The 26,493-nt window shown below is 41.7% G+C and overlaps 1 protein-coding gene across 1 annotated transcript in view; it reads left to right on the forward strand.

The window, feature by feature from the left end:
- The first annotated feature begins 9,565 nt into the window (after positions 1-9,565).
- P4HA3 (prolyl 4-hydroxylase subunit alpha 3) overlaps positions 9,566-26,493 on the forward strand; it is a 34,339-nt gene continuing 17,411 nt past the window's right edge. Inside the window, exons 1-4 of the mRNA XM_065882326.1 lie at positions 9,566-9,784; positions 16,516-16,658; positions 17,704-17,927; positions 22,185-22,334. Of these exons, the coding sequence (XP_065738398.1) occupies positions 9,585-9,784; positions 16,516-16,658; positions 17,704-17,927; positions 22,185-22,334 (717 nt within the window). The 5' untranslated portion in view covers positions 9,566-9,584. The remainder of the gene's footprint in view (positions 9,785-16,515; positions 16,659-17,703; positions 17,928-22,184; positions 22,335-26,493) is intronic.

A 26,493-nucleotide genomic window follows, 5' to 3' on the forward strand; every position in this document is an offset into this window, starting at 1 on the left:
TGGAATCACAAGAGCTTTCAAAAACATGATTTAATTTATCTCCCACACCAACTGTTGGAAGCCAGGATAGGCGTTGTTATTATTAATTCCATCTTAAAAGATGATAACTCTAACAGTCAAGAGGTGAAGTAATTTTCCCAAGGAATCACAGCTGGTAAATACTTAAGAATCTGTCTTCCAAATTCAAATGTATTCATTCACTAGAAATAGTATATGTTGAGTTCACAGCTCTGTAAAAGATGATAGAGATACAAAGGCATGCCCTCCAAATTTAATGTCTTAGAAGAAAAGACTGTCAAAGCTGGAGGGAACTTTGGAAATCACCAAATTAAATTAAATATGCATAAGCATCTCCTCAAGAGCCAGTTAAAAATGCAGATTCTTGGACTTTGGCTCCGCGTCCCCTACATTTTGATTCAGTGAGTCCGGTAGGGCTATGGACACGGAATTTTTCATAAGCACATCCACTCTTCCCCCTATAATTCTGATGCAGGTGTACTGTGGACCACAGTTTTAGAAACACCAATCCATTTGTTTAATCCTTTCATAATACAGAGGAGAATAAAACTGAGAAGTGAGAAGTGAGTATCCCAGAAACTCTTCTTGGGTATTGGAAGGAGGCTGAGCCAGGAGCTGGTGATGAGCAACACCAAGTAATGATGCAGTGGAAAGTGTACTCAGCCGAGAGCTGGTTTCAATTTCAGGCTTTACCATCTTGCTGTTGAATCACTAACTTCAATGAGCTATAGTTTTCCCAACCATAAAATGCAAAACAACAATACATACCTTATAGGCTTATTGTGAGAATAAAGGAGATAAATATTAGAAAAGACTTGGCAGAGGACTGGCACATAGAGGACCCTCAATAAAGAGATTGATGAGTGGGATTATTTTGAATGTTCCTTTTGCTCTATTTATTCTCTTTAAATGAGTACCTACTATTGCCTGGCACTCTGCTAAGCTCAGTCCAGCCTATATGAAACTTATGATCTGGTAGAGCAGATTGACATGAATTATAGAAATAAGGAATTATAAATGTAATAAATCCTACCAAGGGAAAATATAGGGGGTGTTTTGAATATTATAGGGATTTGAACCAAATCTGCAGACAAATAAAAGATCCTTGAGGAAATGACTCAAAGGGTGAGTAGGGGTGAGTCAGAAATTACTCATGAATCAGGAAAGAGCTTGGCAGGAGCAAGAAATGAAAAGGCCAAAGGCCAGTGTGGCTGGTGTGGAGTGAGCAGGGAAGAGGGGCATGACATGAAGCTGCTGCTGTTGATTATTTATGGAAAAGCCTTTCTCTCCTCTGCCTTGATATTTATTTGGAAATCGTGATCTTTTCCTTGACCCTTTTATTTCTACTTCAATTTTCTATTTTTGCACTAAAAAACCTAATAGTAACATTTCTTCAAAGCTAACATGCATTTTTTAGTTTTTAACATTCAGAAATAGAAATTGTCTAATAACACAGGTCAAAAAATAAACAAACAAGAAAACCTTGCTGAGTACCAAACAGGAACATAAGTTGAGCCTCACAAACTTAGCTTTCTTGGAAAATATCTATTCTATTGTCACACAATTATTTGTACTTGTAGCATAATTTAGTTAAAATTTAGTTTGGTTTTGGCTGAACTTGGAACTCTGTTGTTACTTAGAGTGACTTCAAAAATTCCTCTCTGATGCAGAATTAAAACACAATATAAAAGTGTAGGAAATTCTGGTTGTGGGATGATGTCTTGCCCCCTGAATGCATCTATAAAACCTGGACAGAATCCATGGAACAGGCAATTGAGCACTCTGCAAATAAATGATAGCAGTTAGATTGAGGGGAAAGACCAGAATTTGAAGCATCACTGAACTGGCAGTGAGTTTCCTCTTTTTGATCCTCAGCAGCCTTAAACCTGTAAGTGGGCTCCGGGTTGAGTACTGAGAAAGCTGCAGGGGAAGCCCTCTAACTCTGGCTCAAGAAGAGGGGAAGAGGACTCTCACATTGAGGTTTGGAGGTGGGGGGGTAACATCCAACCTTTTTTGTCTTTTGTTCTCTGTCCTCCTGCACCCCTCCCTCCAGGCAATCCCGCAGTGGTGGCCACAATGGCAGTGGTGGCAGTGAGTGCCTATGGCCACCTAAAACTTCAATTTATCTTACGTATTACATCTACGTACACTGAAACCGTATCAAATAATGCTGTAATTTTTGCTTTCAACAATCCCAGTAGTAGGGAAAACCCCCATTGATTTTTTTTTCTACCTCTATCCTCCTGCCACTTGGCCCTAGATACATGCAATCATGAAAAGGACACAGCAGAGAAGAGTAACTGAACCCCCAGGTTTTTGGCCAAAGGACTGAAAAGTGGGTTCAGAAGACTGGAAAGTATCAGAGAAATCACAGAGAGGGAGGAGTTCAGGAGAGCAACCCCATAATTTTTGACCTCACCCCTGAACTGTGCAGGCATGGATCTGATGCTAAATAGCATACCATACACCTGAGTACTGAGGTATACAATAGACCACTGTCCAGATCTAGGACTGGCCATTGGGTGGCATACAACTGGGACAGATCTGAATAGCATTGCAAAAGCTTTGAAAACTGAACTGACATTGGAACCACAACCACAGAGGCAGGTCAGTACTTCTGACTCAAACTGGGTGAGCTGTATGCTAAAACTAAAAATATTACTATTATCCATAAGATTTAAACAAGATCTAGACATTTAAAAACATTCAAAAAGTCCAGTATTTAATCCTACTCAGCACACAAAGAATCAGGAAAATCTCAATTAGTATGAGAAAAGGCAATCAACAAATGTCAAGGAGAAGATGACGCAAATGTTGAAATTGTTGAAGATTGTTATAAAATGCTCCAAGAAGTAAGGGTGAATACTCTTGAAGTGAATGGAAAGGTAGAAATTATCAAGAAAGAAGAGATATAAAGAGAAATCTAATGAAAGTAAAATAACCAAACTAAAAAACTCATTGATGAACTCAATAGCAGAATAGACATGACAGAGGAAAGATTCAGTGAACTTGAAGATAAATTCATTAAAATTATCTAATCTGAACAACAGACAGAAAAAAAGATTAAAAAAAAAATGCCCACAGCCAACATCGTTCTCAGGGGTGAACAACTGAAACTACTTCCTCTAAGATCAGGAATGAGACAAGGTTGTCCACTCTCACCACTGTTATTCAACATAGTTTTTGAATTTTTAGCCACAGCAATCAGAGAAGAAAAAGAAAAGGAATCCAGATCGGAAAAGAAGAAGTAAAGTTGTCACTGTTTGCAGATGACATGATACTATACATAGGGAACCCTAAAGATGCTACCAGAAAACTACTAGAGCTAATCAACAAATCTGGTAAAGTAGCAGGATACAAAACTAATGCACAGAAATCTCTTGCATTCCTATACACTAATGATGAAAAATCTGAAAGAGAAATTAAGGAAACACTCCCGTTTACCACTGCAACAAAGAGAATAAAATACCTAGGAATAAACCTACCTAAGGAGACAAAAGACCTCTATGCAGAAAACTCTAAGACACTGATGAAAGAAATTAAAGATGATCCAAACAGATGGAGAGATATACCATGTTCTTGGATTGGAAGAATCAACATTGTGAAAATGACTATACTACCCAAAGAAATCTACAGATTCAGTGCAATCCCTATCAAACTACCAATGGCATTTTCCACAGAACTAAAATGAAAAATTTCACAATTTGTATGGAGACACAAAAAACCCTGAATAGACAAAGCAATCTTGAGAAAGAAAAACAGAGCTGGAGGAATCAGGCTCCCAGACTATACTACAAAGCTACAGTCATCAAGACAGTATGGTACTGGCACAAAAACAGAAATATAGATCAATGGAACAGGATAGAAAGCCCAGAGATAAACCCACGCACATATGGTCACCTCATCTTTGATAAAGGAGGCAAGAATATACAATGGAGAAAAGACAGCCTCTTCAATAAGTGGTGCTGGGAAAACTGGACAACTACATGTAAAAGAATGAAATTAGAACACTCCCTAACACCATACACAAAAATAAACTCAAAATGGATTAAATGTAAGGCCAGACACTATAAAACTCTTAGAGGAAAACATAGGCAGAACTCTATGACATAAATCACAGCAAGATCCTTTTTGACCCACCTCCTAGAGAAATGGAAATAAAAACAAAAATAAACACATGGGACCTAATGAAACTTAAAACCTTTTGCACAGCAAAGGAAACCATAAACAAGACCAAAAGACAACCCTTAGAATGGGAGAAAATATTTGCAAATGAAGCAACTGACAAATTAATCTCCAAAATTTACATGCAGCTCAATATCAAAAAATCAAACAACCCAATCCAAAAATGGGCAGAAGACCTAAATAGACATTTCTCCAAAGAAGATATACAGGTTGCCAACAAACACATGAAAGGATGCCCAACATCACTAATCATTAGAGAAATGCAAGTCAAAACTACAATAAGGTATCACCTCACACCAGTCAGAATGGCCATCATCAAAAAATCTACAAACAATAAATGCTGGATAGGGTGTGGAGAAAAGGGAACGCTCTTGCACTGTTGGTGGGAATGTAAATTGATACAGCCACTATGAAGAACAGTATGGAGGTTCCTTAAAAAACTAAAACTAGAACTGCCATACGACCCAGCAATCCCACTGCTCGGCGTATACCCTGAGAAAACCATAATTCAAAAAGAGTCATGTACCACAATGTTCATTGCAGCTCTATTTACAATAGCCAGGACATGGAAGCAACCTAAGTGTCCATCGACAGATGAGTGGTTAAAGAAGATGTGGCACATATATACAATGGAATATTACTCAGCCATAAAAAGAAATGAAATTGAACTATTTGTAATGAGGTGGATGGACCTAGAGTCTATCATATAGAGTGAAGTTAAGTCAGAAAGAGAAAAACAAATACTGTATGCTAACACATATATATGGGATCTCAAAAAAAAAAATGGTTCTGAAGAACCTAGGGGCAGAACAGGAATAAAGACGTAGATGTAGAGAATGGACTTGAGGACACAGGGAAGGGGAAGGGGAAGCTGGGACGAAGTGAGGGAGTGGCATGGACATATATACACTACCAAATGTAAAATAGATAGCTAGTGGGAAGCAGCTGCATAGCACAGGGAGATCAGCTCCGTGCTTTGTGACCACCTAGAGGGGTGGGATAGGGAGGATGGGAGTGAGACACAAGAGGGAGGAGATATGGGGATATATATATATATATATATATATATATATATATATATATAGCTGATTCACTTTGTTTATAAAGCAGAAACTAACACACCATTGTAAAGCAATTATACTCCAATAAAGATGTTTAAAAAATTCAAAAATAAAAAAAAAAAAAAAAAAAAAAAAAAATTCAAAAATAAAAATAACAACAAAAAAAGTGTACAGAGCCTTATTGATCTGTGAGCCAGTACCTAATTTATCTCATCAGAATTCCAGAAGATTTTCAAAAAGAAATATTTGAAGAAATAATATATGAATATTTCCCAGATTTGAAAAAACATAAACCAAGAAGTTCAGTGAAGCACAAATAGCAAGGTGAACCCAGCAACACATGAACAAGATTTAACCCAGAATCCAAGGTTGGTTTAACAAAGAAAAATCAATCATTATGGGACTTCCCTGGCAGTGCAGTGGCTAAGACTCCACACTCCCAATGCAGGGGGCCTGGGTTCGATCCCTGATCCAGGAACTAGATCCCACATGCATGCCACAACTAAGAGTTCACTTGCCACAACTAAGGATCCTGCCTGCCACAACTAAGGAGCCCACCTGACGCAACTAAGACCCAATGCAACCAAATAAATAAGTAAATAGATATTAAAAGGCAATCATTATAACACATAATATTAAGACAAAAAAGGATAAAAACCACATGATCATCTCAATAGATGCAGAAAATGTACTTGACAGATAAAAACACTTAAAAAATTAGGAACAGAAGAGATCTTCCTCAACCTAGTTAAAGCATTGACGAACGCACAGCTAACATCATACTTAATGGTGAAAGACTGAAAGCTTTCCACCCAGGATCTGGAACAAGACAATGATATCCTCTCTTGTCACTTCAATATTACACTGGAAGTTCTAGCAAAGTAAATTAGGGGAAAAAAAAAGAAAGAAAAAACATCCAAATTCAAATGGAGGAAGTAAACTCTCTCCATTTTCCAATGTTTTAATCTTCTATATATAACATTATAAGGAATAAACAAAAAACACGATTAGACATAATAAGCAATTTCAGTAAGGTTACAGGACACAAGATCAATATACAAAAATCAACTGAATTTCTATATACTAACAATGAACAATCTAAAAATGAAATTAAGAAAATTCCATTTATTATAGTATCAAAAGTGAAACCATTTATATGAATTGCCCATAATAGGTAAATCCATATAGATGGAAAATAGATTGGTGGTTGTCACATGGGAGGGGGATGGAGAGTGGCAGCTAATGGGCATAGGGGTTTTTTTTGGGGGGGTGCAAGAAAATATTAGTGGTGATGGTTGCACAACCTTGTGAACATAGTAAAAATGAATGAATCGTACACTTTAAAAATGTGGATTTTATAGTTTGTAAATTATATCTCATTTTTTAAAAGAAAAAATACTTAAGAAAAGTTTAACAGAGTTATATATAATTACGTAGTTCTGTCTGCTGAAAGGACCTGAGAACAGAGACACTACAGTTGCAATGAGCATACTTAGCACCCAGATCTTAGTTTCTGAATACAAGGAAACAGGGCTCATGGGGGAAATGCTTGATTCCAGGACAGGAGCAGGGAAAGTACATGGCGATTTGGAATACCTTGGAAGTAACAAATTATGGAAGTGCTCAAGGAATGAAGGGGACATATCAGAAGGACACAGGAGGCAGATTGAAGAGGCTGCCATTGACCAACTCTAGGGCAATATGAGATTCAAAATAAGCAAAGTAATGAATTATAATTAATTCAGTAAAATTCATGAGCCCATACTGATGTAAAATAAATGAATAAGTAAATAAATGGGGCATCTCAGGATCCTTAATCACACCTGCAAAATTCCCTTTGCTGTGTGAGGCAACATAGTCACAGGCTGTGGGAATTAGGACATGGGCATCTTTGGGGGGCCATGATTCTTCATACTACAACCCTCAACCTTCTATGGGCAGAAAGCAGGCTAAGATGACTACTCAGTTGTAAATACAGACCCTTGGCCATTCCAACATGCGCACAATAAGGGGAAGTGTAATGGAGAGGAAGTCAGAGTGGAAAGAGAAAATTGTCATTAAAATAGCTTTATTGGGCTTCCCTGGTGGCGCAGTGGTTGAGAGTCCGCCTGCCGATGCAGGGGACACGGGTTCGTGCCCCGGTCTGGGAAGATCCCACATGCCGCGGAGCGGCTGGGCCCGTGAGCCATGGCCGCTGAGCCTGCGCGTCCGGAGCCTGTCCTCCGCAACGGGAGGGGCCACAACAGTGAGAGGCCCGCGTAACGCATAAAAAAAAAAAAAAAAAAAAAAAAAAAAAAAATAGCTTTATTTTGCAAATTTTACAAATACATATAACCATGTGAACATATTGTTAGGTTCTGCCACCCCTCAATCCTGAGGGTGTTGGAAAGGGTTTGTGCAAGTTAGGGGCCTTGAGGCTTAAGCTTCAAAGGCTTCGTGGTAAATCTGCCTCTGGTAGCAATTAAGAATATGGCCCCTGGATCCACACCACCTGGGTTCAGGTTCCTGCTCTACACTCACCAGCTGTGTATGTTGATTGCATTGGTGTTACAGATCGGGTTCTCCAGAAACAGATGCTGAGATGAAGTTTGAAGTGCAAGATATTTGTTAGGGATCAACATCTGTGAAAGGGACAGGAAGCAGGAAAGGGCAGAGGAAGAGGTCAAAGAGGCTTGACAAAGCGTTGATTAATGTGGCAGGAGGGCTAGAGCTAGTATTGCCTCTCAGAGCTGTCTCATGTTGGGCCTAAATGGCTGGGCCTTTATTCCCTCACCTTGCTCAGTCACTGGATGGCTATTAACACCACCTTAAGAACTTCCACTGGGGGACTTCCCTGGTGGTCCAGTGGTAAAGAATCCACCTTCCAATGCAGGGGACATGGGTTTGATCCCTGGCAACTAAGCCTGTGCGCCACACTACTGAGCTCGTGTGCCTCAACTAGAGAGCCTGCATGCTGCAAACTACAAAGCCCATGCGCTCTCGACCCCAGGCACCACAACTACAGAGCCCACATGCCCTGGAGCCTGCGTGTGCCACAACTAGAGAGAGAAAAACCCACACGCCACAACTAGAGAGAAGCCCGCGCGCCGCAACGAAAGATCTGCATGCCTCAACGAAGATCCCGTGTGCCGCAACTGAGACCCGATGCAGCTGTATAAATAATTTTTTTTCAATTAAAAAAAAACTTCCATTGGATTTTCATAACAGGCTAAATTTCTTCGTATGACATGCAAAAACACTTCACAATCTGACAGGCCCAACCACAAGGAACTTTTCATCATTTCTGCAACTCAAACTATTTTCCATCTCCGAACCTTGGCATACATAGTACCTTCTCCAGGAAAGCCCATCCCTCCCTTGCCCGACATCTTCCAGACAATTCCTTTTCATCCTTTTGGACCTGCACACGTTGCCCCCTCTGTGAAGCCCTCTCCACCGTCTATGCATGGGGATGGGCTCCCTCCTCAGAGTTGCCCTTGCTCACTGCACAACCCTCGGTTACCCTGACAGCACTTTGTGGTTATTTGTTTACATCTCTGTCTCCCCTTGTGAGTCTAGGGTTGGATCTGCTATTTCTCTTTGTCCTCAGCACAGTGGAACAGGTGCTAAATGTTTGTTAAATGAATGAATGAGTGAATAACATTGCCTGGGAAAGAGGGGGAAAGAATAAGTAGTAGGATACAATAATAATATTTTTGTTTGCTTCAGTGATCATAGGTATGTCATGTAGAGCAGTGACCCAGGACCCCAGAGTTTTTGGTTGTATAGGTCCTAGATTTGTCATGCGCTGACCCTAATGGCCTTCACCCTCTACCTCCGGTCCAAATTCTACTCATCCTTCAAGATGGTTCAGACGTCACGTCCTGTGTGAAGTGTTTTCTTCCCCTCTGGTCTGTCACAGCTCTTTACCCGCACCGCTGTTACCATACCATGACATTTACTCTCCCGATCTCTCCATCAGAATCCAGTGATGTTTCTGCATTTCCACCCCTTGATCCAGAGGGGTGAATATTTTTGGATGGCGTTGTACAGCCATAGACTGGTGAATTCATGCCTCACCACACCCGCTGCCTCAATTTCCCCAAGTGTGAAATAGACACAGTGGAAATGTTTTCCCAGGGCTGTGATTTAGTGGAGGGCGGGCGGACACTGAGGTTGCAGGCAGTCCACACGCAGTCTAGGGAACTAGGGGGCAAGAAGGTGGGAGGTGGAGAGCGAGGGGAGGGGTCAGAGCGAGGAGGAGCCGGGGGCGGGCCAGGGCGGAGCGTCGGGCGCAGGGCCGGGCTGCAAGGCCTGAGAGGACGCGCGCCAGCGCCGGCGATGGGCCCCGCTGTGCGGCTGGCAGCGCTGCTGGCGGTGCTGGCGTTCCAGGCAGGGGACCTGGCCGGGGTCGCGGCGCGCGGGGACACGTTCTCGGCGCTGACCAGTGTGGCGCGCGCCCTGGCGCCCGAGCGCCGGCTGCTGGGACTGCTGCGGCGCTACCTGCGCGGGGAGGAGGCGCGGCTGCGGGATCTCACCAGGTGAGGGCAGGGGGGTGGGGTCTGAGTAGGGAAGACCGAGTCAGAAGACGAGGCCAAGACACTGTGCCACGGCGGGGTGGGGGGAGGGAGGGGGGCGGGGCGGGGTAACTCTTAGGTTCATCGTCACCCTGCCGGGACCTCACACGCGGTGTCTCACCGTGAGACTGCGATACCATGGCCCAGTGTGACTCCCCAGATACACCGTCATCCTGTGTGGGACCTCAAGACACTGTGTCACACTGTGTAGGACCTCTGACTCTGTCCCTCACACACACACAGTGGCACCCCAATCCAACATCACACCGCCAAGTTGATACACTGTGGAAAAGTGTGGAGCAGCGACTCCGAGGAGGAGTAGGGCCGCCCAAGGTGCTGGGTCAAGCTGTGTGGGCCTCCAGGCTCTGTGTCACAGAGACACAACGACATTGCAAGAGTGAAATGGAGAGAAGAGTGACACTGTAGCCACACATGTGTTGACCGTGTGACCCAGGAAACTGATGTTTAGTATGGGGTGACATTCTGTGACCGTGTACGAGATTTACATGTCATTGAGACTGGGTAGGCATGACACTATGCATATCATAGTCTGCATGTGAAGGATGCCGAGTAATTGTCCAGGTCACTGTATGAATAATCCTTTGTGTTCATCAGTTTGTTCAACACGTATGTTTGAGTGCCTACCATGAGCCAAGCACTGTTCCAGGCACTAGGGAGAGAATGGTGAACCAGACCAAACCCTGCCCTCTAGGAGCTCAGAGTCTGTAACATCATGACTGTTAATCTGAGACGTCCATCCTTCCCCTTGCTTCCTGCTCTCCCTTCTCTTTACACACGTAACAGCTCTAAATACTATAACTGAGATGTTATATGAATATGAAAGTATTTGACACCAAGAAAACACTGGGCAAAACCATAGTTGATGCTAGGGGATGCTGAGTGTAGCACACACCGGCAGATGCTCAGCCAATGTTGTTTTGCTATACAGTCAACAAACTACTGTAAGACTCTGCAGTGTCAAACAATGAAAGATGAATGATTGGATATGATACCATGTGTATGAATATGTGCTGTGCACCTTCTCCTGGGACACTGAGAAGCTCACAATATGAGAAGCAGAGGTGTAACCACATAGTTACCTGAATATATTAATACTGTATGTCCTGTGACCCTCAGCTGAGCTGAGGCCACAGAGGGCTATCTCACAATGTGCCGCTGATAAAACTGTGAGTGAGCGTATGCGTTAGTAACACTGTTTCCAGGCCATATGGGAAGAAGGTGTGAGGGCCCCTATGGCTGTGTGGGAGAACCCAGGTAGAAGAGAACCAGTTTGTGCGAGGGAGCGTATGTGAGAGATCTTGTCTGTTACTTGATGGTGACTGAATGATGATGTAATTTGGTACATGGTCTTAAGTATGTAGTTTGCTTATAAGTGGTTGTATGCATGTTTAAATTTACTGTTAGTTTGAAATAGCATGATGATACACACACATGTAGAGTATACGTAAGTGTGAATTAATTATAACAGTAAACGGTGATAATTTCAATAATTCTTGTCACTTTTTGGAGTAGCATAGTTGCCTAGTGTTCTGTGGGCCCATGCTTACAGAGCAAAATGATATAATTTTGTTCACTGGTGGAAGTAGAACAGACTCTTCTCTTTGATTCAAGATGCCATCCTGCTCCCTGCTACTCATGTGCTTGTTCTCATACCACTAATCTCTTTATTTGAGTGGCTTAGATGGAGATGGGTGTCAGAATCCTGATGCCGGGCCTCTTGGGGAACAGGTTCAGAAGAGAGAGCTTGCAGTGTTGATCATTTCTTCTTTGAATTTCTAAATTTAGAAATTAAATATTTTTGGTGTTGAAACTACTACTCCCTACCCCAAGTTAATGAATAAAAATTATACTAGTTATATTGGGTTGGCCAAAACGTTTGTTCGGGTTTTTCTGTAACATCTTCCAAAAACTTGAACGAACTTTTTGGCCAGCCCAATCACATATACAGTTGTATACTAATATAGTATTACGAATACTAGTTATATAATATTTAGCTAACCCGTACCTTTTTTTGTTGTTGCAGTTTAAAAAAACCACCAAGATTTAAAAAGTAGTATCAGCAGCAATTATTTCTGTGCTAGGAATTAAGCATTCAGAATATCTCAGAAGAACCGAGACAAAGCCATTTCTGAATTCCAAAGGAGAAACATATTGAATTAAAATAGCCCATGTATTGTGGTTGGGTAACCTGTCCAGGCTATGTTTAATGCAGGGATTGGGTTGCAAATTTTATGTGCAGATTCTTGAAGGAAAGGATCTGATTTTCCATTCTCAGCATTTGTTAAAGCAAAATTCCGTTTAGGAAACCCTGAGGTTTGAATTCAGCATCCAGTAACTCAGTCTCTGAAAACCAGCTATTGGCTCAGAGGCTGAGCATAAGGCCAACGTTTAGATTCCAAACCAGCCTCAGATAGCAGTTGATAGGTTTTTTTTTCTTTGTGTGACAGAAAGATGACATACCTGAACACTGAATTGAATTATGTGCTGCAGTAGAGATCAAACCCCTGCCCTAAATAAATTGACACCATAATACAAAGTGGGATGTGAAGAGAACAAGGAGATATTGCTTTTGATCTGATGGGTGACTTGGAACAGATCTTCACCTCTCTGTCTTGCTTCTTTCTCTTTGTGCCTCACTTTCCTCTGATGCCTGTTATACATTAGTTCTCAAGCACCAGATGAGGAATCTGTTTATTCAGTTGTGGAAAAGGTGATGGAAAGAAATAATAGAATGGTTGTGCCAAAAGGATTCATAGAGTTATTCTAGACTAGACCAGTTCTGCCATTTTATAGAGGAGGAAACTGAGGGATAGTTGGAGGCTGGGTCAGGATACCTCTCAGGTCTCCTTCCAGCTCCTCCACATTCAACTGTCTTATAAAATCCCTGCCCACTCAGCCTCAGTTGTCCCTGGACACTTACCCTTCAGGCTGAACTCAAGCCCAAGTCTCTGCTTGTAAGTGTTTTTGTCTAGCAGTGGAATATCTTTCACTAAGTAGTTCCATATGGAGCTGAAGCAGGAAATAATGGGTAGTAAAAAAAAAAATCCCACACCCTGGAGGCTGGTTTAGTTTCAAAACCCTAGAGTAGCTGCTCTCAGATACCCCTGTCTTGGGGAGCAGAGACGTCCTGGGACTTGACAGTCTTCCTATTTCCTCCCTGGGGCACCCAGGTGCAGATCCTTTTTCCTTAGTTTATGCTTGAATTGAACGTTTGGCTCGCTAGAAGCACCTCTACCCGAAGCAAGTATTGTGTTTCAGGCTCTGTTTATAGTTGAGGCCCCCTTGAGAAATCCTTAGTTCTGACTGTTTCACGGGATTGAAATCCGCCACCACCCTGCCACTCCCTCCATTCGTCACTTCCATCCCTTTCCACTCACTGAAGTCCTCCACTCTGGCCAAAGGACTCTTCTATTCTCACGTGCTCTTGCATACATTCATATAAATCCATATCCTTTTCACTTTGCTCACACTTCCTTTTTTAAAAAATATTTGTTTATTTTTGGCTGCATTGGGTCTTCATTGCTGCGCGCAGGCTTTCTCTAGTTGCAGCGAGCGGGGGCTACTCTTTGTTGCAGTGTGTGGGCTTCTCATTGTGGTGGCTTCTCTTGTTGTGGAGCATGGGTTTTAGGCATGCGGGCTTCAGTAGTTGCTGCATGTGGGCTCAGTAGTTGTGGCTCATGGGCTCTAGAGCACAGGCTCAGTAGTTGTAGTGCATGGGCTTAATTGCTCCGTGGCATGTGGGATCTTCCCGGACCAGGGCTTGAATCCGTGTCACCTGCATTGGCAGGCGGATTCTTTTTATTTTATTTTATTTTATTTATTTATTTTTGGCTGCATTGGGTCTTTGTTGCTGCACACGGGCTTTCTCTAGTTGTGGCGAGCAGGGGCTACTCTTCGTTGAGGTACACGGGCTTCTCACTGCGGTGGCTTCTCTTGTTGTGGAGCACAGGCTCTAGGCACGTGGGCTTCAGTAGTTGTGGCGCACAGGCTTCGTTGCTCCACGGCATGTGGGAACTTCCCGACCAGGGCTCGACCCGTGTCCCCTGCATTGGCAGGTGGATTCTTAACCACTGCACCACCAGGGAAGTCCCCACACTTTTTTCTTTTACTTCCATTGTTGTTATTGTATTGTTTTCAAAATTAATAATTTTAAAACAAAGGGAAAAAAGTCTTAGAGGGCAGGACTAGAACTCTTAAGTCTGCCTTACTATAACTAATAACTTCCAACAATATAAATCCTGTTAGAGGGTTAGCAATGGAATAACCATAGTATGCCAGGAAAGGAAACAGCACCTTTGCTTGTATGAACACTCTTGTAGGACATCGAGGAGGAGAGAAATTAATGAGAAAGATGATCACTTCTGGCCCCAACATTTCTGGCCATTTTCTGCAAATGTTGGCAAACCAGAAAGGTTGGAAGCATGCTTGGATAACCCACCTGTTCATTCTCCATTACAACCATCACCAGTTTCTATATGATCTGCTTCCTAAATATCTCTCCTGAAACCATCCCATTCTCTGTTCCCACTGTCACTGTTATGGTCTTTCTGCCTCTGGTCACTTCCACTTCTAACCCCTCCCCCCCACCCTCTCACAGATTTATATATGTAACGTATCATAGTGCATTCCACTCTCACTTAAAACCTTTTGCTGCTCCTAATTGCACACAGGGTAAAAATCAAATTTCTCAGCAAGGTCTATTAGGTGCTCCTCACTTCTTCAGTCTAGTCTCCCCATTCTCCCAATATACCCCGTGCTCCAGCAGTACTAAACGGCTTGTAATTTCCCTGTTTCTCTCTGTACCTTTGCATATGTTGAACTGTCTCTGCCTGCCTTGGAAGGAGGCCTCCTTCTCCCTTCCTCATTATTTGCATTTACCCATCAAGCCAGTTTATTATCTCCTCTGTGAAACCTTCTCTCACCTGCTCTGGCCAAGTTAATCACCCCCACTGTGTACTCTCCACTAAGCCTTGTTCTTAAATCTGGTGTTGCACCTTTAATGTAATTATTTGTGATCTCAATGGCTGCAAGTGTTTAAGATCAAGGTTATTGTCTTATTCAAAATTTTGTTCCTAGCTCCTAGAAGAATGTATTTCATTTATTCTTTCATAGAAATATATATTGAACTTAGGAAAAGAGTGATGAGAAATCAGCTATTTTCTTGTCCATGAAACCCTTGATCGGACTTCCCTGGTAGCACAGTGGTTAAGAATCCGCCTGCCAGTGCAGGGGATACAGGTTCAATCCCTGGTCCAGGAAGATCCCACATGCCGTGGAGCAACTAAGCCCGTGTACCACAACTACTGAGCCTGCGCTCTAGAGCCCATGTGCCACAACTACTGAGCCTGTGTGCCACAACTACTGAAGCCTGAGAGCCTAGAGCCGTGCTCTGCAACAAGAGAAGCCACTGCAATGAGAAGCCCGCGCACCACAATGAAGAGTAGCCCCCGATCGCCGCAACTAGAGAAAGCCTGCGCGCAGCAACGAAGACCAACACAGCCAAAAATAAATTAAAAAATAATAATAATAGATAAATTCTCCTCTTCTCCTTCTTCCTCTCCCTCACCCTTTCCCTCCTCTTCCCCTCCCCTTCCCTTTCACCATCCTTTCCCCCTCCTCCTTATTAAAAAAACAACAAAAATCCTTGATCATTGGACCCTGTCTTGCCTGTTTATCCTCAGCTTCCAGCATGGAGACTGACATCTAGCAAGTGACTTACTGAATGATCAAATATATGTCAAGCCTCTGTGCCTTTGGACACATTGGTCCCTGTTGGCTCAAAAAAACTACTCTCCTCCCTTCTTTGCTCTAGCTCCATGGGAAACAGTGTGGCAAAATCAGCCAAGAACCCCAGCTTCAGAGTCAGGCAGGCTTGGGTTCATTCCTGGCTTTGCTGTTTACCAACAGCGTAGCCTTGTTGCAGTTTCCCCTCCTGTAAAAAGTGCATGATAAAATCTATTCTAAGCATGTTGCGGGGATTAAATGAGACAATATGTTTAAACCACTTAACAGGATGCCTAATACATGGTAAGTGCTCAATAGTAGCTATTGATATTTTAACTAATCCTTCAGAACACAGATCAGGTGCCATATCCTCTGGAAAGTCTTCCCTTACACCTTCTAACTCCCACCTGGGTTAGGTGCCCTACCTACAAATCGCCAGAGCATTTTATAGCATTATAGGCTCTCTTCTCTCATAGCACATAGCACGGTTTTCATAATTAATTCAACAAGAGCATTTTATAGCATTATAGGCTCTCTTCTCTCATAGCACATAGCACGGTTTTCATAATTAATTCAACAATGTGTTTGAGCTTCTACCAGACTCTAAGTTTTGATTATAGAGTGATAAGAGAAAAAAGGATTTTCTTATTTGGGACCTCCTTGAGAGCTCCACTGTCTCTTGCCTTTGGGTCTCGAGCATCTAGCATGATAGCTGACGTACAAAAATTGACCAGTGGAGACTGCCTCGCTGAATGAACAAATGAATGAACCTACTTTTGTTGTGTTGGTAGTTTTCATATTCTTTGTGCTTCTTGCTTAGAATATTACATGAGTCTCAAGGGGTTCAGCATTTCATTTTTAACTACTCTAAATGTGCATACACCATGCCAGCCTTCACTCGGTAGAGTGGTTGTATCAGTAGGTGAGATCATTCTGTTCCTCTCTTTCAGATTCTATGACAAGGTGCTATCTTTGCATGAAGATTCAGCAACCCCTGTGTCTAACCCTCTGCTTGCATTTACTCTCATCAAACGCCTACAGTCCGACTGGAAGAATGTGGTACATAGTCTGGAGGCCAGTGAGAACATCCGAGGTAATGAGGAGGAGGGCTGGAGGGTGAGAGAAGATTCTGTCTCCTGACTTAGTGGAAAGGAGAGAGGTTCTGAAGGGATGTGATGAAGGATAATGAAGTGGGTAGGTATTACTTGATCTCCTTAGCTCTAACTATTACAAAGAACTAGGTCCCTTTGTTAATATGTTTATATAATTATAATTAGAAAGCACTTTTTTTTTCCAGTAAGTTTTTAGTTTAGTTTTTTTTTTTTTTTTGGCTGCACCACGCAGCATGAGGAACTTCCCTGACCAGAGATTGAACCTGCGCCCCCTGCAGTGGAAGCGTGAGGTCTTAACCACTGGACCACCAGGGAAGTCCTAGAAAGCACTTTCATATCCATTATCTCATTTGATCTTCACTCCAATCCTGTGAAGGACTATAGGTCATATCATCCCATTTACATACATGTAAAAGGATGTCTTCTTTTTTTTTTTTAGATTTTTTTTTTGATGTGGACCATTTTTAAAGTCTTTGTTGAATTTGTTACAATATTGCTTCCATTTTATGTTTCGGTTTTTTGGCTGCGAGGCATGTGGGATCTTAGCTCCCCGACCAGGGATTGAACCCACACCCCCTGCTTTGGAAGGCAAAGCCTTAACCACTGGACTGCCAGGGAAGTCCCTAAAAGTGATGTCTTCTAATAATTTCTATTTTATTAAGTTGCCACTACAGTGTGATCTGTAGTAAGATCACTTTCCTAATTTACTGTACTTTGTACTTAAAGAAGTTTGTTGACTTTGGGGAAGTTAAGAGGAAGAAGAGTTTGTCCCCCAAAAGGCAAGACTCCTGGAGACAGGTAGAATGGAACAACATGATAAAGGTGCTTAGTTTTTACTCTAGAGTGTCTGTTCCTCATTCAGAAGATTCTGTTACCCTGGGAACAAAAGCAGATAAAACATTATCTTTGCTCATGTAATATTATGAGCCTGATGATTATGGTGATTAAGGTGATGATGCCTTGCTGTATTAAATGCTCACCGCCTGTTTTTTGAATGGTAGATTGATGCTTTCATGACCTTTACAGCTCTGAAGGATGGTTATGAGAAGGTGGAACAGGACCTGCCAGCCTTTGAGGACCTTGAGGGAGCAGCAAGGGCCCTGATGCGGCTGCAGGACGTGTACATGCTCAGTGTGAAGGGACTTGCCCGAGGCGTCTTCCAGAGAGTCACCGGCTGTGCTGTCACTGACCTGTACAGTCCCAGACGGCTTTTTTCCCTCACGGGGGATGACTGCTTTCAAGTTGGCAAGGTAATGATATTCAGAGAGAGGGCAAATTGCTCAGCTCTCTTTTTGGGGGATGAAATCACTATATCCTGATTCCTTTTACATATTTCTAATCCTGACAGCAAACTTGGAAATTTGGTATTATTCCCCATTTTCAGATGAAGAAACTGAGGTTCAGAGAGGGTAAATAACTTGCCTAAGGTTACACAGTTTTAAGTAGCAGAACTAAAATTTGAACCTGCATCTTTTAACTCTGAATCCCATGCTCTTTCCATGATAAGGAAATCATATACTTAGGACACTCTTGAGAGTGAAGGAGGTGTTATTAGCCAGGATGACAGATATAAAATGGGACTGTCCTGGGAAAAATGGCCCTATGGTCACCCTAAGTAGAGCACCCCGCCAGTAGATGAACAGCCAGGTGGAAAGGAGAAGCAGGGTCAAAGGGTGGGGGAAAGGAAAGGAAATGGTGATGTGAAGGTTGATCACGGAAACTCAGCCTCCTGAGACTTTGTGAAATCCCTTGCAACATTTCCTAGGCATTTGTAAATACTAAATTAAAGTAGTGCCAAAACACAGGCCATTTGGGAATTCCCTGGTGGTCCAGTGGTTAGGACTCTGCACTTCCACTGCAGGGGTCACAGTTTCGATCCCTGGTCGGGGAACTAAGACCCTGCAAGCCGCGTGCTGCGGCCAAAGGAAAAAAACATCATCGTTTTAACATTGCTTGAGAAAACAGACTTTAAGAACCTTCCTTATGAGATATTTAACTGATCTTTGATCACAGGTTTTAAACACTCTTGAGGTTATTTTACAATATATTCTTTGTTAGCCTTTGCCCAAGAAGTAATGGAGTAAATCCTTTTTAATTTTAAAGATGCGTATTGCAGGAAAGTGAATTTTTCCCAGCCCCTGCAGTATTCATTAGCCGATATAAGAGGGGGCCTCATGTGTCCTGAATCCAAGTTTTGAGAATCAGTCTTCCAAGTTAATGTGGAGAGGGTTGTCCTAAGCCTCTCTGTGTGCATTTTTCCTTTTCTGAAATCCTGAATAGAATCAGAGCTGAATCATCCTGTTCATGGCTAATTTAAATTGAAGCCAGTTAAAACAGCTCCATGTATGGTACCAATATATGCTTCCTTAGTGAGGTTTTTCTGAGACTAAAACCATATGTTGAAAATTCAGTAAGTCGCTTCCTAAAAGTCTCACTGGCAATCCTTATTTCTGTATTTATTTACTTATTTTGAAAGATAAAACATTTCAAATATAAGAAAAGTACACATAAAATAAGAAGCAATTATATCTATAATTGAGATGAAATATATGTTCAAATTTTGCTATATTTGTTTCAGATTTTTTTTCAGATTTTCTAAAAAGAATTTACAGACAGCTAAATACAGCCCTACTTCCTTTTCCTTCTCACCACTCCCACCCTTTCTACTCTAACCTTGCCCAGGTACCAGGTGACCACTGTCCTAAACCATACAGTAAGTGCTCTTGAGTCACTCAGCATGTTGTATCTGTGAAATTCATACATGTTGTGGCGTTTATCAGTAGTTCATTCCTTTCTATTGCTGACTAGTATTCCATTGTTTGAATATACCACAAACTGTTTATCCAATCTCATGTTGATGGATACTTGATTTGTTTCCAGCATCAGCTAGAATAAAGCTGCTATTAACATTCTTATGTACGTGTTTCTGTGGACATTTGTTTTCATTTCTCTTGGTTAAATACTTGGGAGTGGTATCGCTGGGTCGAAGAATAAACTTTGATAATTATTAACATGTAGACACATCTGTTTCATCTTCACTCTCCTCCATAGATTATTTTAAAGCAGATCAATCTTTCTATTTTCTGAAATTCTTAATTGTCTAGTTTTACTACCCTCCTGTTGTGTTGGTTGACTCTTGTTCATTGTCAGTTGTTTCCTGATATAGTTTATCATTTTTGATTGTGAGCTTATTTTTAGCAGGACTTTTTCCCCGCTAAGAGCCTTTTTCTGCCCAGAGTTGTAGGAATATCCCTTCATAGCGTTTGGGGTTTTCTTCTTCCAGGTACTCTGGTGGTATCACTAGCCTTAGATACTTATTTTTTTTCCCCTGTACATTACATCCCCATGACTTATTTATTTTATAACTGGAAGTTTATAACTTTTGACCCCTTTCACCCACTTTGCCTTCTCCCTACCCCTGGCCTCTGGCAACTAATCTGCTCCCTCTATTTATGGGATTGGGGTTTTTATTTTTTATTTTTTTGGTTTTGTTTCTACATGTAAGTGAGAGCATATGGTATCTGTCTTTCTCTGTCTGACTTATTTCACTTAGCATAATGCCCTCGAGGTCCATCCATGTTGTCACAAATGACAAGATTTCATTCTTTTTAATGGCTGAATTATATAGATCACATTTTCTTTATTCATTCCTCCACTGATGGACACTTAGGTTGTTTCCATATCTATTTCTCTGAATAGAGGCCAGACAGAAACAAACCAACTTTCTTGTCTCCTTATGACAGTGGGTAGATTTTTTTCTGGTCTACTCTTTCCCTTATAGTGTAGTTTTTCATGGGTTTCAGTTTTATGAGTGTGTCTTAATTCCAATTCCTAGGTTTGGGAGGTCTACAGAAGGCTCACATACTGTCCTCATGTGGGTATTATAACCTAAGGTTACTAAGTACCAAGGTTACTAGAACCAACCCCCACCCCATCCTAGGCAGCTTCAGCATCTGCTCATAAGCTTATTACTTGGATTTTCAACTCATTTTTTACTTCTGGTACTTGGGTATTTTCCAGTCTTTCTTGAAAATATATAATTAAATGCTTTGTATATTTTATTCAAAATTTCTAAGTTTTTGTGGTTGGAAGGATTCCAGTTATCTCAATCTGCTGTATTGCTGAGACTTAAAGTTCCTCATGGAAATCTTAATTAAATAAATTGTTAACAGGAAAAGTTCAGTCATTTTTTATTGTTATTCTTCAACTCAACGTTTTTACAAATAGAAAACTTAAGGACCAGAAAGATAACACAGCAGGCTAATGGCAGATGGGGGATAGGAATGGACTTAACTGTTTAGGTGGCAGAGTTGCAGGATCTTTAGGTTCTGCCCTATTTTTCTGCCTGCTGGAAATTATACCTGAATTAGAAAGAGGCCTTCCAAATCTGTGACTTTATAATTCCCTGCTGTCTCCAACATCAACTTGCAGGAAATTCTGCCTGCAGTTCTGGTATTCTAGTTAACTGTAAGCTATTAGGAGACGGGAGCTATGTCTAGTGCGTGTTGCCATATTCCCCACATTCAGACGCTTAATATAGGACAGATCCACTGAGCTCTCATACGTTCCAATGTCTACCTTCATTAAGATGTCTAATGCATTATGTCACAATTATTGGTTTACTTATGTGCCCCTTGATTGGTTGTAAGCTCTTTAAAGGCAGGGACCACCAGGTACATTGTAAATACTCAGTAAATATTGAATAAATAAATGAATGCTTTTAATCCATTCCTCACATTGCTACCAACAGCATCTTCCTAAAAACATGACAGTCACACTCTAATTAGCTTAGCCCCTGTTGCCTTTTGTTTTTTCTTTTTTTTGCTGTACGCGGGCCTCTCACTGTTGTGGCCTCTCCCATTGCGGAGCACAGGCTCCAGACGCGCAGGCTCAGCGGCCATGGCTCACGGGCCCAGCCGCTCCGTGGCATGTGGGATCTTCCAGGACCGGGACACGAAACCATGTCCTCTGCACCAGCAGGCGGACTCTCAACCACTGCGCCACCAGGGAAGCCCCCCTATTGCCTTTTTATGTTTATTTCCTGCTTCTCTTTGCCTTAGACTATAGCCACAATATACTGCTTGAACACATTCTTGCTTTTGGTTTCTGTTTCTACCATTCCCTCACCATAAAATGACCTTCATTCCAATCTCTGCTCATGGAAATTCTTTTCCTTCTTCAACGAAGGCTCATCTCAGATGGCACTTCTTCCGTGAAGCTTTCTGAGATTCTCAAGTATTCATGCCATTCTGCCCAGTGTTATAATTACTTGAGTTCATATCTCACATCTCCCCAGATTATAAATTCTTTAAATGCAAGAATGCTTTATATTCTCCATGCCTAGTACATTGTCTTGTATATAATAGATGCTTAATCTATTTAATTTAAATGAATTAAAGAGAAAACTTGCCTTCTTGGGTTCCAAAGGTCCTCCACTCTTTGCAGTATCATTTCCTTTCTCTACCCATGGACTAAGGCTTTAGTGACGGTACTTATGCTCCCTGCAGGTGGCCTATGACATGGGAGATTACTACCATGCCATTCCATGGCTGGAGGAGGCTGTCAGTCTCTTCCGAGGCTCTTATGGAGAATGGAAGACAGAGGATGAGGCAAGTCTAGAGGATGCCTTGGATCACTTGGCCTTCGCCTATTTCCAGGTAGGGGAGTTAGCAGGGGGCTCACTGCTTTCATCACAGTAAGCGTAATGCTTTATATCTGCTTTACAATTTTCTAAGCATTTTCATGTCTCTTAATTTATTTCATCTTCCCAACAGGACCAAATGTGAGTCAAGCAGGGCAGTTGTTTTGTTATTTCCCTATTTCTCATGTGAGTAAACTGAATCTCCGAAGAATTCCTAGCTTGTCGCAGAGTTCACAGAGCTGGGATTAGAGCCCGAGTCTGTCTGATTCTTCGTTAGTACTCTTTCCAATGTACTGACTACTTTAAAGTCATCGTCTCCCATGTAGGAGGCGGTCTCTTACCTGTAGCAGCAGCAGCTGCATCCACAAATGTTTAATAGCTTCATAGTCAATGCAGATCGCTCTTTTGCCCTCTCAACATTTCATAACTCGTCCCAGATATTATGCCATGATACTGCCAATGTCAAGGAAGAAGCTTGATTATTAGCCTCTCCCGTCTGCAGTCAAGTCCAGCTGTGACATGAATAGTGTCTGGATACACAGCTGGTGCCATTGGTCCAGAGCATCAGCTCAGTACCTCCTCCAGCTGTTGTTTTTCTTTGGCACTGTTGATCTATAACCTGTTGTGCCCCTCGTGAAAGCTCATTTCCCTACATGTGGGAGCTGCCATCCTTTGTGTAGCTAATCCCATTTCCCACCAGGGTTGTACAGTCTTCAAGAATAGGCTGGAAAAATCACTACAGAGCCAATTCCCTAGAGTTTCCAAAACTAATAAACCACTTCTGCTCCATACATTCCTTTTCCTTTATCCCTTTTCCTGAGAAAAGGGAGGAGGATGTGCGTGGTCCAAACGCATGTGTTGCTGCCAAAACAGCAGTGCAGCAAATAGACCTGTTCCTCTCATGCAAATTCCTGGTGAGTGGCTCTTTGTTGTAAAATTTTCCAAGGTGCTCTTCCTAACTCTGCTGCTTAATTGCTACATACTAAAGCTGAAACAGAATCCCTCTGATGCAACAAATGGCGAGAAGTTATTGAATTTTAATAGAAGAAGAAAATGGAGAATTGATGTGGAGACTCAGAGAAGATAAACTAAAGCAGCTCACCCTGAAAGACAGTTTTAAATACAGTGTCTGACTAATTGTTTTGGTTTTTTTCCCCTATGATGACTTAGATTTCTCCTCTTCTCACTTGTAGACTCTCCCTTTCCACAATCGTGCTTTGGTACATTTTATTCATCTTACTAGGCGTAGCTCAAATGTCACCTATTTTGTGAAGTCTTCCTTAATTCTCTTCAGACTCTCCTTCTTTGTGCTCTCGTGGTACATTTTTTTTTTTTATCCCACAGTAATAGAACACATTGGCATCGTCTTATGGACAATTTCTGGTCCCCTTTTGACCCTTAGTAAATTAGGGATAAATGTCCCTCCATGGACCTTACATTATCATATAAAATTATATATCTATATATACCATGAAAAGTATAATATATATAATATTATATATAGTACTATTATTATTTAATTCTTTTTCATGATAAATTTTAGTGAAAAATCATTTCAGTAACTACTAATAATGAGAGACAGTAGAGTGTAGTAATTAAACCATAAGCTCTGAAGTCAGGCAGACCTATGTTCAAATTCTGTGAAAACTTGGGAAACGCCCTTAACCTCCCTGGACCTTAATTTTCTTATCTTTAAAGGGAGATAATAATGATGCTGTAAGAGTGTGGAAATAATTTTCCGAATAACCTTCTGAGTTTTTGTCTGAGACCTCCCTGTAATATAAGACATATTAACAAAAGGAACAATAAACATAAGTTAACTAACATGTATACCTCCTGTAGACATGGGAGCTATTGGGGCTGGGAGGGAGGTTGAGTAACTCTCTGAGGGGATCTAAACCTCCATCTTAAATACTGTATCCAGCTAAAGACAAAAGAAAGAAGGTGTGGGGAGAGCCAGTTTGGGAGGTGACCAGGCATAGCAAGCAAGGGTAAGATTGTTATGTAGATTTAAATGGGTGCCTTCTCCATTGATAAGATTCTCCTCTGATGTAGAGTCATCCTTTTCTTCCAGGTACACAGGGGGAGATACCCTCACAAATGGAGATTTCCTTTATACATGTAAATTTGCCTTACAAAAGGGCAACTTCTACTCTGGTTTGAAAAACTTCTCCTGTATCTGTTGTTTCTCAAAATAATTAGCTCAAAATAATCTTTACGCCGAAGAGGCATATTTTAGGGTGGCATATTCTGCTACCCTTCAATGCTTACCTCAGAGGGTTGTCATGAGGATTAAATAAGCTAATACATGTAAAGCCCTTAACACAATTTATGACACATATGCACTCAATAAATGTAATCTATTTTTATATTATACACAGTATATATTCTCTTTTTTCATTTAACATTATTTAGTGTGCACATTTCCAAAGGAATTTAACTGGGACATCAAAAGTAACTCTAACTTTGTTCTTGATAAAATATTTTACTTTGTGATAAAGCCCTTGAGTTTCAAAAATATGTAAAATTGTATTTTAGTTCTCTTCCTCTCAAAAGGGTTTGAAAATCTATAACCCTGAATTAACCTCTGACATTATATTAGTAGATTACTTAACTGTCCCTGTGTTAAGTACAGAACAGAATAATTCATGATATTAAATAATTAGAAACAATCTATATGCCCAAACAATAGCAGAATGGTTAGATTGTCTGTGATGGAGCTTCTAAATGGAATAAAATGCAGCCATTAAAAATGCTGTCTTGGGGCTTCCCTGGTGGCGCAGTGGTTGGGACTTGAGCTCCCAATGCAGGGGGCCTGGGTTCGATCCCTGGTGGGGGAACTGGATCCCACATGCATGCTGCAACTGAGAGATCGCATGCCACAACTAAAGAGCCTGCGTGCTGCAACTAAGGAGCCCACCTGCCGCGGCTAAGACCCGGTGCAACCAAATAAAAAATGGAGCTTCCCTGGTGGCGCACTGGTTGAGAGTCTGCCTGCCGATGCAGGGGACACGGGTTCGTGCCCCGGTCCGGGAAGATCCCACATGCTGCGAAGCGGCTGGGCCCGTGAGCCATGGCCGCTGAGCCTGCGCGTCCAGAGCCTGTGCTCCGCAACGGGAGAGGCCACAACAGTGAGAGGCCCGCGTACCGCAAAAAAAAAAAAAAATGTGTCTCTCTTGTACACCCATGTTCATAGCAGCACTGTTCACAACAGCCAATAGGTGGGAAGCTATCCAAGTATCCATCAACGGATGAACGTATAAGCAAAATGCAGTGTATACATACAATGGAATAATACTGAGTCTTTAAAAACAAGGAAATTCTAACACATGCTACAACATAGATGAACCTTGAGGACATTATGCTAAGTGAAATAAGCCAGTCACAAAAAGACAAATACTGTTTGATTCCATTTATATGAGGTATCTAGAATAGTCAAATTTACAGAGACAGAAAGTAGAATGATGGTTACCAGGGGCTGAGGGGAGGGGAGAATTGGCAGTTGTTTTTTAATGATTAGAGTTTCAATTTTGCAAGATGAAAAAACTCTGGAGATTGGTTGCACAACAATGTGAATATATTTATTTATTTACTTAATATTTATTTATTTATGGCTGCATTGGGTCCTTGTGCTGTGCAGGCTTTATTTAGTTGCGGCGAGTGGGGGCCACTCATTGCGGTGCTCGGGCTTCTCACTGTGATGGCCTCTCCCGCTGCGGAACACGGGCCCTAGAGTGCGCAGGCTTCAGTAGTTGCGGCACGCGGACTCAGCAGTTGTGGCTCGCAGGGTCCAGAGCACAGACTCAGTAGTTGTGGCTCACGGGCTTAGCTGCTCCGTGGCACGCGCGATCCTCCCGGACTGGGGCTCGAACCCGTGTCCCCTGCATTGGCAGGTGGACTCCCAACCACTGCGCCACCAGGGAAGTCCCATGAATATATTTAATATTGATACTATTGAAACTATACACTTAGAAACGGTTAAGATGGTAAATTTATGTTTGTGTTTACCACAATGAAAAATAATAATTAAAAAATGCTGTCTCTGAAGACTATGTAAAGATATAAAAAGTACTCCTGATTACACTGTAGAGGGAAACAATCAGGATATGAAAATGTATAAGAAATATGATTGTAACTATGTAAACACTATATATTATCCAAAGTGCTTGAAATGC

The sequence above is a fragment of the Phocoena phocoena genome, chromosome 8 (assembly GCF_963924675.1).
Source record: "Phocoena phocoena chromosome 8, mPhoPho1.1, whole genome shotgun sequence".
Lineage (NCBI taxonomy): Eukaryota > Metazoa > Chordata > Mammalia > Artiodactyla > Phocoenidae > Phocoena > Phocoena phocoena.